This window comes from Typopeltis vanoorti, chromosome 7 (genome assembly GCF_054136105.1).
Source record: "Typopeltis vanoorti isolate ZY-2024b chromosome 7, IOZ_Tvanoo_1.0, whole genome shotgun sequence".
Lineage (NCBI taxonomy): Eukaryota > Metazoa > Arthropoda > Arachnida > Uropygi > Thelyphonidae > Typopeltis > Typopeltis vanoorti.
The window spans coordinates 103,458,677-103,477,296 of record NC_143555.1 but is presented as its reverse complement, the minus strand read 5'-3'; the positions used below and the strand labels follow the sequence as shown (position 1 = coordinate 103,477,296).

The following is an 18,620-nucleotide window of genomic DNA, read 5'->3' as shown; positions in this document are numbered from 1 at the left end:
TGGTCTTCCTCTGGGTCGTTTTCCTGCCAACCTGGCAGAGAACACTTGTTTTGCTAATCTTTCCTCTCCCATTCTATTTAAGTGACCATACCATCTGAGATTAGCTCTGCTAACGCATTCCTGGATGCTGACAATGTCAAGTTCTTTCCTAATATCCTCATTTTTAATATGATATTGCCATTGATGCCATCTGTTCACGCCTCTAATCTTTCTCAGGACTCTCATATCTGCGGTCTCTAGTCTTTGGTCAAGTGTTTTACTTCTGACCCAGCTCTCAGATCCATAAGTTAAAATTGGTTTGAACACAGTCTTGTATACAGCTAATTTAGTGTTCCGACTAATTTCTTTCTTATTCCATATGAATTTATTCAATTGACTTCCCACCATACCAGCTTTGCTGATTCTGTTGTCTATTTCTATATTTAGTTTACCATCTTCAGTAAAAATTGTGCCTAAGTAGCTGAAATGTTTTACTTGTTCCACAGGTTCTCCATTCACAACACAGTTGACATTTTCAATGATTCTGCCTATTTTCATTGTCTTTGTCTTTTTATTGCTGACCTTCATACCATATCTATTACAACAGCTATTCAATTTAGTCAGAGAATCTTGCAGACTTGTAGCGGATTTATTTAGAAGTATAACATCGTCCGCATAAAGCAAAGAGCTGACATTAACATCTCCAATTTTGATATCAGGTTTAATACCACATTCCTTCATAATGTGATCCATATAGATAATGAATAACAGAGGGGATAATGTACATCCTTGTCTCACACCAGATTTAACATTAAACCATCTTCCTGTACTTCCTTCAATTCTAACTGCTGACTCACAACTCAAATAAAGACTAAGTATTGCTTGATATAATGCCCCATTGACACCATATAACTGCAGCGTATTGAATAGCTTCTCTCTTGGCACCTTGTCATATGCCTTTTCCAAATCGACAAAACTTAAATACAGATCTTTGTTATATTCCCATGCTTTCTCGACTATTTGTCGTAAAGTGAAGATCTGATCCTGACAGCCTCTATTTGGCCTGAATCCAGCTTGTTCTTCACCAAGCTTTTCTTCCACAATTCTTCTCAACCGTTTCTCAAGTATACTTGCATAGATCTTGCCAGGAACACTCAGTAGGGAAATACCTCTGTAATTCTCACATTCAGTTTTATTTCCCTTTTTATATATGGGTACTATGAGAGCTCTACTCCAATCATCGGGAATTCGTCCCTCTGTCCAGGCTTTCTGAAATATGCAGTGCAGCCACTGTAAGACTCTTATACCACCATACTTCAGCATTTCTGGTCGAATATCATCTACTCCTGCTGCCTTTCCACATTTCAAGCCTTTGATGGCTTTTTCTACTTCAAGTATGGATATGTATTCCTGACTGCATGCCTGGTCAGTGTTTTTTATCACTGTGCTGTCATCACTGCTTGTTTCATTTAGCAGTTTTTCAAAGTAATTACTCCATACTTCAAGGATATCTTTTTCTCCTGTTTTCATTTCACCTTTATCATCTCTAATTCCTTTTACAGCACTCTTTCCTCCATTCCTAAGCTTCTTCAACAACCTCCAGAATATTTTGCCACCTTCTTGATATTTATTTTCTATATTCTTGCCAAAGTCCTCCCATGATTTTTGTTTAGCTAGTTTTACACACTGTTTAGCTTTCTTACATTTGTCTCTGTATTCTCTATGAGCACAAGCTAACTTATTTGCAGGAACTTTTGATATGCTTTCTTCTTTTCCTTCACTGCCTCTTTAACTTCCTTTGTCCACCAGGGAGTTCTGATTATTTTATCCTTACAGACAACCTCACCACACGCCTCTCTGGCAGAATCAATCAATGTTTTCTTCAGAGTTTGCCACTGAATCTCCAAAGGTTTTATTCCTGTTCTCAAACTCTTTCATTTTTTCTTCAATAATCTTTGTGTATTTTAGTCTACAGTTCACATATGAGAGCTGCTCAACTTTTATTCGCTTTAAAACTTTCTTACATGTTATTCTTTTCAATATGAAATTCAATTTTATCCTGCTCAAGACTAAATAGTGATCACTTCCAATTTCAAATCCTCTGTACACTCTGGTGTCCTGCACCAGGGAGACAACATCACTATCAACAATAACATAGTCAATGAGACTTTTCTTATTCCTAGCCTCTTCTCTCCATGTGAATTTGTGCACATTTTTATGTTGGAACATGGTGTTAGTAATAACCAGTCCATGTCCTGAGCAGAAATCCAACAGATATTTGCCATTATTATTAGCTTTGCTCTTTTCTCCAAATTTTCCCAAAATATTTTTGTATGTCTCACAATCATTTCCTACTCTACTATTTAGATCCCCAACAAGGACCAACTTTTCCTTTTTCATTGTGTCAGTTGCTTTTTCTAAAGCCTCAAAAAATTCCTCCACTTCTACCTTAGTAGAGCCTTCTGTGGGACCATAGGCACAAATAAGTCTCATTGTCCAGTTCCCCATTCTCATATTTGCCCACATTACTCTACTTGAGACTGACTGCCAGTCAAGAAGATTAGCCTCGTATTTTGTGTTGAATACTATGGCTACTCCTTCTTTTCCTTGATTGTTATTGCCTGAATATAACATTTTGTATTTATTGCTCAGAAAGATCTGACCAGTTTTGGTCTTTTTTGTTTCAGTCACCCCTATTATGTCGATCTGGTACTTATCTAATTCCTAAGCTAGCTCCATTTCTTTGCCATTCAGGCTTCTTACGTTGATAGTACCGATCTTTAACTCTGGTGATGTTGAGTTGGGGTTTGTTTTCAGATTTGTTCCAGTAGCTGACTTTTCGCTGTTCGCCCTGGTTCCCTGGCGAAAACAACGGGGGCCTTGTTTAACCGGGCGACGCCCCAGCCGGCATGAAATTTTGTCATGTTGTACCATCATTTTTTATTTTGGTTTAACCAATAAGAATACAATTTGGTCGGCTAAATCCCAAATTGCCAGCCCATCCTCGTTCGTTCAGTATCAAAGTAGATACCCAACAGGGTGCACCACGAGAAGGTGAGGATTGGACATTAGGTCAGAAGCCCTGGTCGGTTCTCCGCATTCCTTTAAAGGCTATGTGGAGGTCTCCTCTCAGTTATACAGCTTTGACCCTTAAGCACCCCTTTTTTAGGGGTGCTTAAGGGTCATTAGTCTTGTAAAGAAGGCTAAATAATAATTATAACATAGTGATCAGTGAAAGGAATGAGTAGTTCGAAATAAACCTGTTGAATGGTCGATAAATTCAGATAGGATGATATGATAAGTTGCACCTTATTGGTGCCCGTGGTCTCAATTTACAAGTAATGGAAAATGTAGAGGTATTCTTTGTGTTACCAGAGAGCAGTTGAACATGAAATAAAGTAAAAGCTTCTAGGTAATGAATCACTAACATGAATGTTCTGAAAAAATTTGGAGAAAAAGGAATGGCCTTTCAAAATAAGGATATGCATGTAGAAAGTATTTTACCTTGGGTATAATAAATGTTAAAAATACCAAGCAATTTTAAACCTGGTTTTACTCCATTTCCCAAGTAAGCAAACAGACAATAAGTCAAGTTTGTGCCTGCAAATGATGCAAGTCTAGCTGATCCTACAGGTAGTGCAAGACCAAGTCAACTCGTGGTAAAGGTGGCATAAGCTCTGATCACTAATCTTAATATTTACCCTTAATGCCAAAACACATCTCCAAGAAGGGGATGCATGATGTTTTGTATTAAAGGCAAGGGGCCACTACCCAGTTTAAGTAAAACCAGGTTTAAAATTGCTTGGTATTTTTAACATTTATTATACCCAAGGTAAAATACTTTCTACATTTATATCTCCTCCAGAGATTTTTATTTAATAAGGTTAAAACACCTTATGGCAACTTGTTCTGGTAAAATACTTATAAGCTCTATTACTAAATCTTGGTATTTCTAGCCTAGCTCCCACTGATGAGACCTCAATAAAGGTCGAAACCGGTCTGGGTAGTGGCCCCTTGCCTTTAATACAAAACATCATGCATCCCCTTCTTGGAGATGTGTTTTGGCATTAAGGGTAAATATGAAGATTAGTGATCAGATCTTATGCCACCTTTACCACGAGTTGCCTTGGTCTTGCACTACCTGTAGGATCAGCTAGACTTGCATCATTTGTAGGCGCAAACTTGACTTATTGTCTGTTTGCTTACTTGGGAAATGGAGTAAAACCAGGTTTAAAATTGCTTGGTATTTTTAACATTTAAGGATATGCATGAATTCATATGAAGAGAACACACTATGTAAGTGTTGATTATGTTTTGTTAATAGTTCTGGTGATATTTTCATACTGTTCAAGGACACACAAGAGTATATAGAGGATTTGAAATAGAAAGCATTCACCATTTATTTTTGAACAAAATAAAAATGAGTATGAATGTAAGTTTTAAGAATTAAGCAGCTTTCATAGATGAATTATATGTTGAAATAAAGGAAATTACTGAGGGGAAAAAAGTTATTACCATGTGGTGAAGTTGTCACACACCACATGGTATTTCTGACAATAGCCACATTCTTTTGCATGGGACTAAAATTAAATCACTAGTTTTAGTGATTTAATTTTAGTCTCACACAAAAGAATGTGATTATTGTCAGAAAGTGACGGCGAATAAAATTTTACAAATAACTATGTGTGGGTGTATTTGGGCCTTTTCGAATATCTGTTTTATTAGTGACATGCTATTTTCTTTAGGAAAAATGTTTATGCATATACTTTAAGTATTTAAAATAAAAAATATTCCAGTAAAATTAACTAGTTTTATTCAATGATTTTCATATGTTTTGTTTGAAAATAACTTATTGTTCATATCAGGTTTTCACATCTCGAACCATTCTTCTATTTTTTCATATGCACTGCATGCTTTCTTACATGGTTTTCATTTACACATTTTTTTTTTTTTTTTCTGGAACCAATCTATCATGTAAATGGAGAATTGGATGTGTGTAATCTATGGTAGTCTAAGTATCGGAATAATATACCATAACTTAACCATTCCCTGTAGATTATCATAGATATATACTAATTTAAATGGATTGTTTTTGGTAGTAAATCTCTTATTACCATTTCGTATAACATTTATATTACATTTCAGGGGATTTTGGTCATGTAACATCACTGAGTAACCCTCAGGTAGAGGAAGGAGACTGTCGTTATTTACCAAAGGAGATTCTTCAAGAAAATTATAATCACCTGTCAAAAGTTGATGTTTTTGCCTTGGGACTCACCATTTTTGAAGTAGTAAGTTCATAATACTTCTTCACAAGTTTTTTTAGATTATGAGGCATCCTGTACTAACTAGGATTGCTTTTACCAATGGAATTTTACATTCTGCTAAAAATAAAGCAGTTTCTGCTTATCTTGTGAGTTCTCACATTGCCCCTCAATCCATGTAAAATGCATTTTAAATGATAGTGGCATATTTTTGCATTTCAACTTCATAATGCTGTACTTATTTCATCTCATCTTCCTTTGTGTTGTCTGGTGGCATGTTATAGCCAACCTAATTTTGGTAATAAGTTCATTCTGTTTCTATAGTCATTCAGTGTATTTGTGCATGTGTTATTTGTCTGTTTTTGCAGAAGGAAAAAATATGAGATTCTGATTGGAAAAACTGTATAGAGATGGATTCACCACCTTCAGTCAGAAAATTCTTAGCAACACTTAAAAAATTTTCAGATGAAGCCACAGCTAGACAGGATTTAAATCCAGGTCTTTTCAACCAGTTAGTTATCATCAGCATTATGAAATTGATAACTGAGGAAAAATATGCCTTTTTAGCCATCTTAAACTTATTTTTCAAGGATTATAAATACTGTTTTTATTAAAAGAATCTAATAGAATGAAATATTTTCTACAATAGGGAGGTGGAGGACAACTACCAAAGAATGGAAATGCATGGCATGATATCAGAGAAGGACATTTACCATATTTACACCAGTATTCACAGAATTTAAATAGTTTATTAAAGGTTTGTCATTTTTTTAAATACTCGTTAATTTAAATAGGGAAACTTAACTTTTAAGATGCATTCAATATTTATGCTATATATATTTAAATACGATTTAAAATGCATTCGATATATATATATATATATATATATATATATATACACACACACACACACACACACACACACACTATAGTTGCTTTCCGGTGCTGAATTGTATTATTGTGACTGCATTTTTCACTCCTATTATTATTTTAATATAGAATTTTTTGGATCATTTATCCTTAAGGTTCTCCATACTTTATTTTGCTCGTTTATTTTCATTTAATTTATTTTTCTTCCTTATCTTAATATTTTCTCATTACTGCCACAAAATCATTTAACAGTGATGCACGTTTTTTTTAATTACAAATCTATTGCAAGTTTTATTTAATTCTTGTAATAGATACACAAGGTTTTTGATAATACCTATTTTTTGTGAAGGATGATGATGTGAAGACACATGTATATATCTGCCTGTAAAGGATGGCTTCCTGTAAACAGAAAATTCAATATTACCAGCAGAGTCGCAATGTATTAAAGCAGGGCTGTCCAACCTTAGGTAATCTGAGGACGCATCCAATGCATATCTAGTCATTTAGTGAGCAGCAGCGACACAATCTCGATAGCTGAACAAACTAACAACACTAATCACGCGCTCACGTTCCCTGTGAGTGCCTGGAGCATGTGCTTTAGAACTAAATAGTATAAGACCGCTTCTTTGACACATCTAATATTTGAAAAACACATGGGTATATAGTGATGTAAAAACACCAAATAAAATAACCAACAGCGATTAGTGATAGAATTAAAATATCTAATACGCATTCGGTTCAAATTGTTATTTTATTTCTTCGCTCGTGAAAATCAAAACCAACAGGCAGGCCATACAAAATCGCACTGCAGGCCATGTTTTGGACAGCCCTGTATTAAAGAATTCAAAAAAGGGAAGATTGTCATTAGACTTACATTCAATGCCGAACTTGATGCCGGAAATTGAAGTAGTTCTGTTTCAGATTGCGAAGATGTCATCCACCAAATGTATCCAGAAGCGAGTTCGATAGAAATGGTGTTAGAAATCTGATCTGCCGAAATAATTTATTATGGCAAGTAAAATAACTAGATCAGGGAATCTACTTATAAAAGCTGTAGAGCTTCTACAGGGTGTCCCAAAATTCACGCAAGATTTAAATTTAGCGCCATTTGTGCGGTAAAGTGTTGCCAATGAGAAAAAAAAAAGACAGCTGACAGTTCAGGGTTATTAAAAATGGAGCGCTACATGAAAGAACAACGCATTTTCATTGTTGAGCAATATTTTAAAAATAATGATGGTTTGGCAGCTACAGTTCGCAATTTTCGTACAAAATATGGTCGGAATAGTGATTTAACTTCATCAACTGTGAAAAGATTAATTTAAAAATTCAAGGAAACTGGATCAATTAGTGATCTTTATACACTCTGGCCGTCGTTCAACAGAAAACATCGAAGCAGTTCGTGAGAGTGTTGCTGAGAGTCCAGGAACATCAATTCGGCACTGTGGTCTTGAATTGGGCATTTTGAGAAGCTCTCTACAGCGTATTCTCACGAAAGATTTTCATCTTTATGCTTACAAAGTTCAATTGTCTCAAGAACTGAAGCCTACTGATCACACACAGCGAAGCGAGTTCGTTGAATGGATTATGGAACAACAACAAGTGGATGCTTATTTTTTGAACAAAATCATCTTCAGCGATAAGGCTCATTTTCATCTTAATGGCTTCGTTAATCGACAAAATTGTCGCATTTGGGGTTTAGAAAATCCACGAGTGATTGTTGAGAAACAAATGCATCCACAACGTGTCACTGTTTGGTGCGGATTTTGGACTGGAGGCATCATCGGTCCATTCTTCTTCGAAAATGTGGCTGGTAAGGCAATAACAGTTAATGGTGCTCACTATCGCGACATGATAATCCAGGTTTTTGTGCCTAAATTGCAAGATATGGATGTGGATGACATGTGGTTTCAGCAACATGGTGCCACATGCCATACAGCCTGAGAAACAATTCAATTTCTGCATGATTCATTTCATGGTCGTGTAATTTCCCATTTTAGTGATCAGAATTGGCCGCCCAGATCATGTGACTTAATGCCGTTGGACTTTTTTCTTTGGGTTTTTTTCAAGTCTAAGGTTTATGCCAACAAGCCCACGACCACCCATGCCTTGAAGGAGGAAATTGAGTGCTGTATCAACGAAATTCAGCCACATTTATGGAAAATTTCAACAAAAGAGTGCGTATGTGCCAGCAAAGCCGTGGAGGCGATTTACCCGATATGCTATTCCATGCATAACCCTATACTGTATACTTTATGAATCAATAAAAAATTACAATTTTTAATTAAAAACCTGTTTTCTATCAAAATTACTTCTTGCGTGAATTTTGGGACACCCTGTAAAAGATCTTCATCTTCAAGAGTCTAAAATGATGGGTTTCCTTTGTTGTAGTTTCACAAATATACCACTTTAAGAAACTCTACAGCTTTTTTTGAATTGTGTGAAATCCTACCTTGCCATCCTAATCTTAATCAGACAGACTGTATGCCTATCTCTAAGTTTTGGAAAGTGATTGCTGTTAATTTTTTAAATAATTATACATATATATCTGCATCGTGGAACTCTAAAAGTGTTTCCTCATACTGTACAGCTGCGACTTATAAGCGTGGTGTATGACTCGTTTTTGTATTCAGAATTTGAATGTTATTACCATTTCTTCTGCCTTCTTCCTGAATGAAGATTCCACAACATATTACACAAAATATATATGATTAATAATTCTATTTAGTTTTTTCTTACATGTGAAGTCGTTATTTAAAAAATTATACTATGCTGAAATCCTATTTACAGAAACAGACCTCAGGTAGAAGGCAAGTTTAAATTGGCTTGGAAGAAGCTATATATATATATATATATATATTACACACACACACCAGCTCCCCAGCCAATATTTGAATCCCACCATAGGCTCGGATGAGGGTTTAATCTTTAGGTGATAACTGTTTATGAGCCTCCATATCTCAGTCAGTATAGACAAAGCCCTTTGGTTGGAAAGACCTGGGTTCGATTCCCGTCAGTGATGTGAGGAACCTTTATCTGATCTCTTTCGACTAAAGATGATTTAGCCGATCTCATACGGAAGTAGGGGTTTTTTCATCCAGAAACTCTGGTTTTTGGGTGAAAAACCACTTCATCCAGAATTTCTGGATGAAATGGTGATAAACTCACCCAGAATTAAATCGAGATTTAATTCTGGGTGAGTTTATAAAATATATATTATATAAAGACGCCAGTTTTTATATAATACATAAAAACTTCCACATATTATTCTGCTGGTTTGTTTGTATAAATGCTTAGGTGCAGATGACTAGCTACAGTTATAAATATAGGACTATGAAATACACAAGAACTATTGTTATTTTTATGTATTTTGAAATATAAAATGTTTTTTTTTTTTTTTTTTGCATTGATATACAGCAATCCTTCAATTAATGTGCCTAATGCATAGTTTAAAATGGACATATTAATCAAAAACACAAAAACACATTAAAGTTGTTAAATTTTCTTCATGTTCTTCAGGATCTTCTCGTTGTGCATCTAAATTTAGCAGGTCGGAATTGCTCGATTCTTCAAAATGAGATTTAATTAACTCTTGGATGTTATCATTGTTAATCTCCTCAAAACTCACTTCACGATAGAAAATTTTTTAAATCTGTGACATTTATTTTTTATAAATTTTAGAGGTGCATTAATTGCATTTGGGTATAGAAAAAAAAATGAAGCACTAATCAGAGACCCATTAATAGAGGGATTGCTGTATATGCTATTTTGATAGCCATGGACTCTTGTCACATTTTAGAACCATTGTTTACTCTGCTGGATGGAAAGCAATGTGGATGATATTTTTGTTTTTCAATGGCAATATATATATATATGCTATTTTGATAACTACAGACTTATTTCAGCCATTTTGTTTTGTTGTAGGACCATTGTTTATGTTTAAGTATTTAGATGATTCAATGGAGTTCTGTTCCATTGCTTCTGGAGGCTCATAACCTGTGTGTGTGTGTGTGTGTGTGTGTGTGTGTATATATATAAAAATAAGATCAGCATTGGACAGGCAAGGGTGGTTCCACAAGTTTCCGGCCTGACTAACTTTTAGAAGGTCTGTGTCACTTTTCGACATAATCTCCATTTACTTCAACACACTTTTCACATCTTTGAATTAACATTTCTATGCCCTTGAAAAAATAATCCGTACTCTTTGTCATCTGCAAATTTTCTTCCTTGAAGGTCTTTCTTCAATTTCGAGAAAAGGTATTAGTTACTGTGTGCTAGATCTGGGCTGTAGGGTGGGTGTTCAATCTTATGGAAGCCACAGTTCTTCACTGCAGCCTTCTCACCAATAGCATATGGATTGGAGAATTGTCAAGAAGCAGGCAAACACCATGACTCAGCATTCCTCGTCTCTTCTTTATGGCATTGCACAGTTTGTGCAGGAGTGAAGCATAATATTCTGCATTCACACTGGTATTCCTTTCCTTGAAGTCAATCAAGAGATCCCAAATCCCAAAAGACTGTCTATGAGCTTGAGCTTCTTGGTGGATTGAGTGACCTTGGCTTTTCTTTGTGGTGCTTCGCCTAGTTTGCACCACTCCATGTATTCTCGTTTCGAAAGAGATCATAATAAAGGGCCATGGTTTCATCCCCTGCTGACAATGGATTCCAGAATTTCTCTCTGGTTACCTTGGTAAAGCTCTAAAAACTTGCGGAAACAGATCACATGATGCTCCATCTGAATTGAGAGAAGTTGGGGTCCACATTTCACTGACCTTCATGTTAAGCTTCTTGTGAATGACGGTTGTTATAGAAAGCTCCAACCTTGCTGAGATTTGAGTTTCAGCACCCTGTCATTGAGCAGTTCCTCCTCAACAGGAGATGTTTCCCTCAGTACTTCCACAGGCCAACCACCACGAGGATCATCTTCGATGCTCTTTCTCTCTCTAGACAAAACTGTTTAGTCCATTCCTTCACAATGGAATATGAAGGAGAAGCTTCCCCCATAAACACCATCCAATCGCTGTTTGATAGCACTCAGAGAAAGCCCTTCTTTGGTGAAAAACTTGATCATAGCACAGTACTCAAATTTTAACATTACAGCCATGTATCAGTCAAATGAGTGTCTCCAACTGAAATACGCAGGTAGAGATTTGAAACTTGTACACTAAGGTCCCCCATAGATGGTGTTTTAAAATTGGTGTGAATTTTGTATGTCAGACAGAAAACTTTTGGAACCTATCTTGTAAAGAGAAAATTGAGAAGCATATATTTTTCATATATGCACCATTAACTATAGGGTTATATAATCTAATATTGTTTTATAAGATCATTAGGCAAAAAAGAAATAACTCTTTATTAAATGATTTCATTAAGCTGAACATTTCATCCCACATTACCTTTCTTTTGATATAGGTACCTCAGATTAATTCTTCTATGTATATCATTACTGTTTAATTCTTACTATACAGGATTAGAATAATTGATCATACGTTCATTATAGAAATCAATAAAAAATATGCAAACATCGTAGAAAGATATTCTGAATCATTGCTGATATTTATTGTTCTGCATTTCACTGGTGAATTTTCGCAATAAAGAAAATCTTCACTTAGAGAAAGGAAATATTTTATGATTCTTTTGCTGTTCTTTATAGAATAGGAGTTGTTTTCTATAGTTATTAACCACAGAGGTTTCCTACTTCATGGAGATGATATTTTTTTTTATGTTTCAGCAATAAATATGTATTAAAAGAAAGCTAATGTGGTAGATGCTCGCTATAGTGAACCTATAGTGAATTTTTTTTGGGGGGGGGGGGATTCTGATTCCCAATTAATAACAGATAGCTTCTTGTTTCTCAAACTAATTGTGTCATTACTCCCTTCCCTGGAGCACATTAATTTGGTCCTTGATTTACTTTCTCCCATGCATTTAAGAGTTTTGAATATGTTGTAGCTGGCAATACTAAAATATTTTTAACATTGAATAACCAGGAAGTATCTAGTTTATATATATTATATTTTCAAAGAAAGTTTAAAACTAGAAAACAAAATATTTTCTAGATTTAATAAAATTGCAAATAGTTCTATGCAGTATTTTGTGACATCATTTGTGAGAAATTTATTGTATCTATCATGCCTGTTATAAGGCACAACAAAATTACGTGATTTCAGTATTTCTTAAAGGATTATATCACCTAGGTAAATTAACGGTTTAGTTATTATAATATAATTTTAATTTACATCAAATTATTGTATATGCACCGAGAAATGCAAACAAGTAAAATATAATAAAATGCTGCCTTATATGACAAGAATTTAAATTCATTAATGTTTGTGATACTATAAAAAAATGAACATTAATTTTTTTTTTAATTAATGCAATAAGGGGGAAAAACTTGTTTTAAATTTGGTAATAAACATTAATAAACAGGTTCAAAAATTACACACACACACACACACACACACACACAAATACACTGCTTTGAAAGACATCATAGTGTGAGGAACAAACAACCATGGCACTCAACTTAATGAGATGTAGGACCTCCTTTCATCGTAATGACTGCAGCAGTCCTACGGCGAATACTTTCCAAAAACTACGATAACAATCAATGGGAATTTTGGACCATTCTTCTTGTAGGTATGTAATGAGATCCTGGACTGTTGTGGGGCAGATGTCCCATGACCTCACATGATTGTTCCAGTTCATCCAATCAATAGGATTAAAATCAGGGCTCTGCGGTAGCCATTCAAGTGTGGCGACATTCATGTTCGCAAACCACAGTTACAGCAGCAGACTTATGATGTGGTGAATTATCTTGCTGATAGAGATGTCAGTTCCATAGAAACACCACAAAGTAGGAAGCATTGAACTGTCCAGAATGTTCATATAGAGTTCAATGTCCTAGGTCAAACCAGGACCATGCCACCACCTCTCAATTTCATAGTTAGGGTTATTGCACTCTGGTAAGACATTCACCAGGCATCTACAAAGATGTTTGATGGTATTTTTCTTCATAGCGTCCTATGGTTATGTTCAGTGAGTGTGGTATATCATCCACTGTGGACACTGGGATAGCCCAATTTTCAACATTTTGCTGAATACATAGGCCTGCGACATATCATCCTATCACAATGCCTCTTTCAAACTCAATCACTTCTTTTCTTGCAGCCATTTTACCTGTACACAGTGGCACTGACTTTTTGCATTATATTTCTTCAGTTTATACTGGCTATAAACATGTGACTCCTTACATAGCATAATGCACCTTGCCCATTGGGATGTCTGTTGCATTCTTCCCAAGCAGTGTAATATATAATGCAATATGACAGCTCTATAATTGATAGTGTTAGCAACATAGAAAAAAAGTATAGAAAATACAAGTCATTACACCTTCACTTTAATGTGGTAGGCTCAGTAACCTGTCATGGCCAAGTAATTTTATATAAACCTAATGAATGAGTTCGTAGCTTTTTATTTATATGTTTATATATATATTGGTCTCGTATATGAGAGGTCAGAGGACCTATAAGCACTGATGTGCTTATAGTGCAGGCTGCAGGTGAGGACTGAGATAAGAGTTTGACAATAAGATACACACACCCAAAAGGTACAAGAAAAGAAAATTAAGTAATGATGCAGTATCAATAGAAATTCTACTGAGATATGAAAGTAAGATCATTTCTGTATGCATTATCTCAGTAGAATTTCTCTTGATAGAGAAAAGCTATCTGTTATATACAAAGAAGATGGCTTCTTTGTATATAACAGTTTATTATATTACTTTTTTAGGTTAAACATTAAGAATTAATGTATGTATGTCTAGGGGGTGCTTAAGGGTCAAAGCTGTATAACTGAGAGGAGACCTCCACATAGCCTTTAAAGAAATGCGGAGAACCGACCAGGGCTTCTGACCTAATGTCCTATCCTCACCTTCTTGTGGTGTACCCCGTTTGGTATCTACCTGGATACTGAATGAACGAGGATGGGCGGGCAATTTGGGATTTAGCCAACCAAATTGTATTATTGGTTAAACCAAAATACAAAATGATCATACAACATGACGAAATTTCATGTCGGCTGGGGCATCGCCCGGTTAAACAAGGCCCCCATTGTTTTAACCAGGGTGAACAGCAAAAAGTCAGCTACTGAAACAAATCTGAAAACACACCCGAACTCAACATCACCAGAGTTAAAGATTGGTACTATCAACATAAGAAGCCTGAATGGCAAAGAAATGGAGCTAGCTGAGGAATTAGATAAGTACCAGATTGACATAATAGGGGTGACTGAAACAAAAAAAAAGACAAAAAATGGTGAGATCTTTCTGAGCAATAAATACAAAATGTTATATTCAGGCAATGACAATCAAGGAAAAGAAGCAGTAGCCATAGTATTCAACACAAAATATGAGGCTAATCTTCTTGAATGTGGAATTGGACAATGAGACTTATTTGATGCTTTAGAGAAAGCAACTGATACAATGAAAAAGGAAAAGTTAGTCCTTGTTAGGGATCTAAATAGCAGAGTAGGAAATGATTGTCAGACATACAAAAATATTTTGGGAAAATTTGGAGAAAAGAACAAAGCTAATAATAAAGGCAACTACCTGTTGGATTTCTGCACAGGACATGGACTAATTATTACTAACACAATGTTTCAACATAAAAATGTGCACAAATTCACATGGAGAGAATTGGCAAAGAATAAAAAAAATCTCATTGACTATGTTATTGTTGATAATGATGTTTTCTCCCTGGTGCAGGACACCAGAGTGTACAGAGGATTTGAAATTGAAAGTGATCACTATTTAGTCTTGAGCAGGATAAAAATTGAATTTCATATTGAAAAGAATAACATGTAAGAAAGTTTTAAAGCGAATAAAAGCTGAGCAGCTCTCAGATGTGAACTGTAGACTAAAATACACAAAGATTATTGAAGAAAAAATGAAAGAGTTTGAGAACAAGAACCAAACCTTGTGGATTCAGTGGCAAGCCTTGAAGAAAACCCTGACTGATTCAGCCAGAGAGGCATGTGGTGAGTTGTCTGCAAGGATAGAAAATTCAGAACTCCCTGGTGGACACAAGGAAGTTAAAGAGGCAGTGAAGGAAAAGAAGAAAGCATATTAAAAGTTGCTGGCAAATAAGTCAGCTTGTGCTCTTAGAGAATATAGAGACAAATGTAAGAAAGCTAAATACTGTGTAAAACTGGCTAAACAAAAGTCATGGGAGTACTTTGGCAAGAACATAGAAAATAAATATCAAGATGGTGGCAAAATATTTTGGAGTTTGTTGAAGAAGCTTAGAAATGGAGGAAAGAGTGCTGTAAAAGGAGTTAGAGATGATAAAGGTGACATGAAAATGGGAGAAAAAGATATCCTTGAAGTATGGAGTAATTACTTCGAAAAATTGCTAAATGAAACAAGCAGTGATGACAGCACAGTGATCAAAAACACTGACCAGGCATGCAGTCAGGAATACATATCCATACTTGAAGTAGAAAAAGCCATCAAAGGCTTGAAATGTGGAAAGGCAGCAGGAGTAGATGATATTCCAGAAATGCTGAAGTTTGGTGGTATAAAAGTCTTACAGTGGTTGCACTGCATAGTTCAGAAGACCTGGAAACAGGGATGAATTCCCGATGATGGAGTAGAGCTCTCATAGTACCCATATATATATATAAAAAGGGAAATACAACTGAATGTGAGAATTACAGAGGTATTTCTCTACTGAGTGTTCTGGGCAAGATTTATGCCAGTATACTTGAGAAACGGTTGAGAAGAATTGTGGAAGAACAAGCTGGATTCAGGCCAAATAGAGGCTGTCAGGATCAGATCTTCACTTTATGACAAATAGCTGAGAAAGCATGGGAATATAACAAAGATCTGTATTTAAGTTTTGTCAATCTGGAAAAGGCATATGACTAGGTACCAAGAGAGAAGCTATTCAATAGATTACAATTATATGGAGTCATTATATCAAGCAATACTTAGTCTTTATTTGTAAGTCAGCAGTTAGAATTGAAGGAAGCATAGGAAGATAGTTTAATGTTAAATCTGGTGTGAGACAAGGATGTACATTATCCCCTCTGTTATTCATTATCTATATGGATCACATTATGAAGGAAAGTGGTATTAAACCTGATATCAAAATTGGAGAAGTTAATGTCAGCGCTTTGCTTTATGCAGACGATGTTATACTTCTAAATAAATCCACTACAAGTCTGCAAGATTCCCTGACTAAATTGAATAACTGTTGTAATAGATATGGTATGAAGGTCAGCAATAAAAAGACAAAGACAATGAAAATAGGCAAAATCGTTGGAAAATGTCAACTGCGTTGTGAATGGAGAACCTATGGAACAAGTAAAACATTCCAGCTACTTAGGTACGATTTTTAGTGAAGATAGTAAATTAAATATGGAAATAGACAACAGAATCAACAAAGATGGTATGGTAGGAAATCAATTGAATAAATTCATGAGGAATAAGAGAGAAATTAGTCGGAAAACTAAATTAGCTATATACAAGACGGTGTTCAAACCAGTTTTAACTAATGGATCTGAGAGCTTGGTCAGAAGTAAAACACTTGATTGCAGTTATGAGAGTCCTGAGAAAGATTAGAGGCATGAATAGATGGCATCAATGGCAATATCATATTAAACACGAGAATATTAGGAAAGAATTGACATTGTCAGCATCCAGGAATGCATTAGCAGAGCTAATCTCAGATGGTATGGTCATTTAAACAGAATGGGCGAGGAAAGATTAACAAAACAAGTTTTCTCTGTCATGTTGGCAGGAAAACAACTCAGAGGAAGACCAAGATATAGGTGGATTGATACGGTACAAAGTGCCTTAGACGATAGATATATAAGATCTGAAAATGTTGATGTCTTGAGAAGTAACAAACTGATTTGGAGGAAAATTGTAGATAGGAGGTTAGTAATGATGTAAATTTTTTATGTAGTACTATCATATCCTGTACACCCCTTGAGGGTACATGTCAGGAATTTGATGATGATGTCTAGCTATTTCTTCTTTTTATTGTAATCCTGTATGAAAAATGCCTCATTTAACTATTGGTGTGTTACAGCTTCTTATTACATTGACATGATTTCTCATTTGTATGTCTTAAAAAGAAAATTCCAATCCTAATAACTATAATTTTTATCATGTATATGTTTACTTGGAACAAATTTCTTTGTGATTCTCAAATTTTTCAGAATTTGACATTATGACCGTGTCTTCTGAATTTGCAGTTGACACTGTTATATGATGATACCTGACCAGAAATGCTTCAGCATTTCTGGTCAGGTATCATCTATTCCAGTAGCCTTTCACATTTCAGTATTTTGATGGCTTTTCTAACTTTACTTTTTATAACTCTGTGTTTCAAGGCTGAATATTATCTACTCTCTCTGCCTTTCTGCATGCACTCCTAATTGCATTCCTCTTGAATATTTTCTATCAGTTTTAGCCTTTCCAGTTTCATTCAGTAATTTTTCAAGGTAATTAGTTCACTGTTCTTTCCTCCACTTCTAAGCTTTTTCAATAGTCTTCTGATATTTTATGTCAGTCTTTCCATGCCTTGTTTAGAAAATTTTACACATTGCTTTGCTTTCTTACATTTTTCTCATAACACATGCTAACTTACTTGCCAGGAACTTTCAAGATGCTTTCTTCTTTTCTTTGACTGCCTCTTTACCTTTTTCAGGCCATCATAGAGTGGTGGCCTATGAAACTTAAAAAAAAGGAAAATGGCTGGTGCTAAAAAAATAACCAATAATGAACTGTGTTTGTATATATTTCTAGCTTAGTATAGTTTGGAGCAAATCTATCAAAAATCAGATTAATGGACCTTGATACATGCTCTTCAAAGGAAAAGACCTGGATTAATTTCCCTTCACCATTGCAGTCCTTTTTATTTTTTATGGGCTTTTTCAACTGGCCAGTCTTGTACCACCTCTATCTTTAAAAACAAACAAACAAACAAGAGAATGCATGTATTAGTGTTACAGACAAAATATATAAATTAAAGATGTCAAGAAATGTTCTTGGTTTTCATCCTTTATCTAAGTGTAAGCAAACAAAGTTTGCATGAAGTAACTTCACATCAATTGCCTTAGTATCCCATAATGCAAGATGCATATCCTTACAGACATGTATAATGCTATGCATTATGGGAAGGGCCACTACCCAGACCAGTTTTGACCTTTATTGAGGTCTCATCAGTGGGAGCCAGACCCAGACTTCCCATAATGCACAGTATTATACATGTCCATAAGAATATATGCCTTGCATTATGGAATGCTGAAGCAATTTAAATGAGAAGTCATTAGCCTCTATATACAAGCAGCCCACTCATGAAGTTGTTATTATTTCGGGCAACTCCAAGGAGTCAACAAACTCATCGAGGGAGGCCCTAACATCATGTCAAGAACAACTATTCAACATTCACACAGTATTTATCATACCTTGCCTTGAACTCATTCACCGTCATAGCACCCACA

General features: G+C 35.3%; 1 protein-coding gene across 3 annotated transcripts in view; it reads left to right on the top strand.

Annotated features, from left to right (window-relative positions):
• Window positions 1-18,620, top strand: part of Wee1 (Wee1 kinase) — a 71,266-nt gene that overhangs the window by 34,235 nt on the left and 18,411 nt on the right. For all 3 annotated transcript variants that reach the window (XM_090395430.1, XM_090395432.1, XM_090395431.1), the window contains exons 7-8: window positions 5,125-5,270; window positions 5,893-6,000. In XM_090395430.1, coding sequence (XP_090251556.1) covers window positions 5,125-5,270; window positions 5,893-6,000 — 254 coding nt within the window. The remainder of the gene's footprint in view (window positions 1-5,124; window positions 5,271-5,892; window positions 6,001-18,620) is intronic.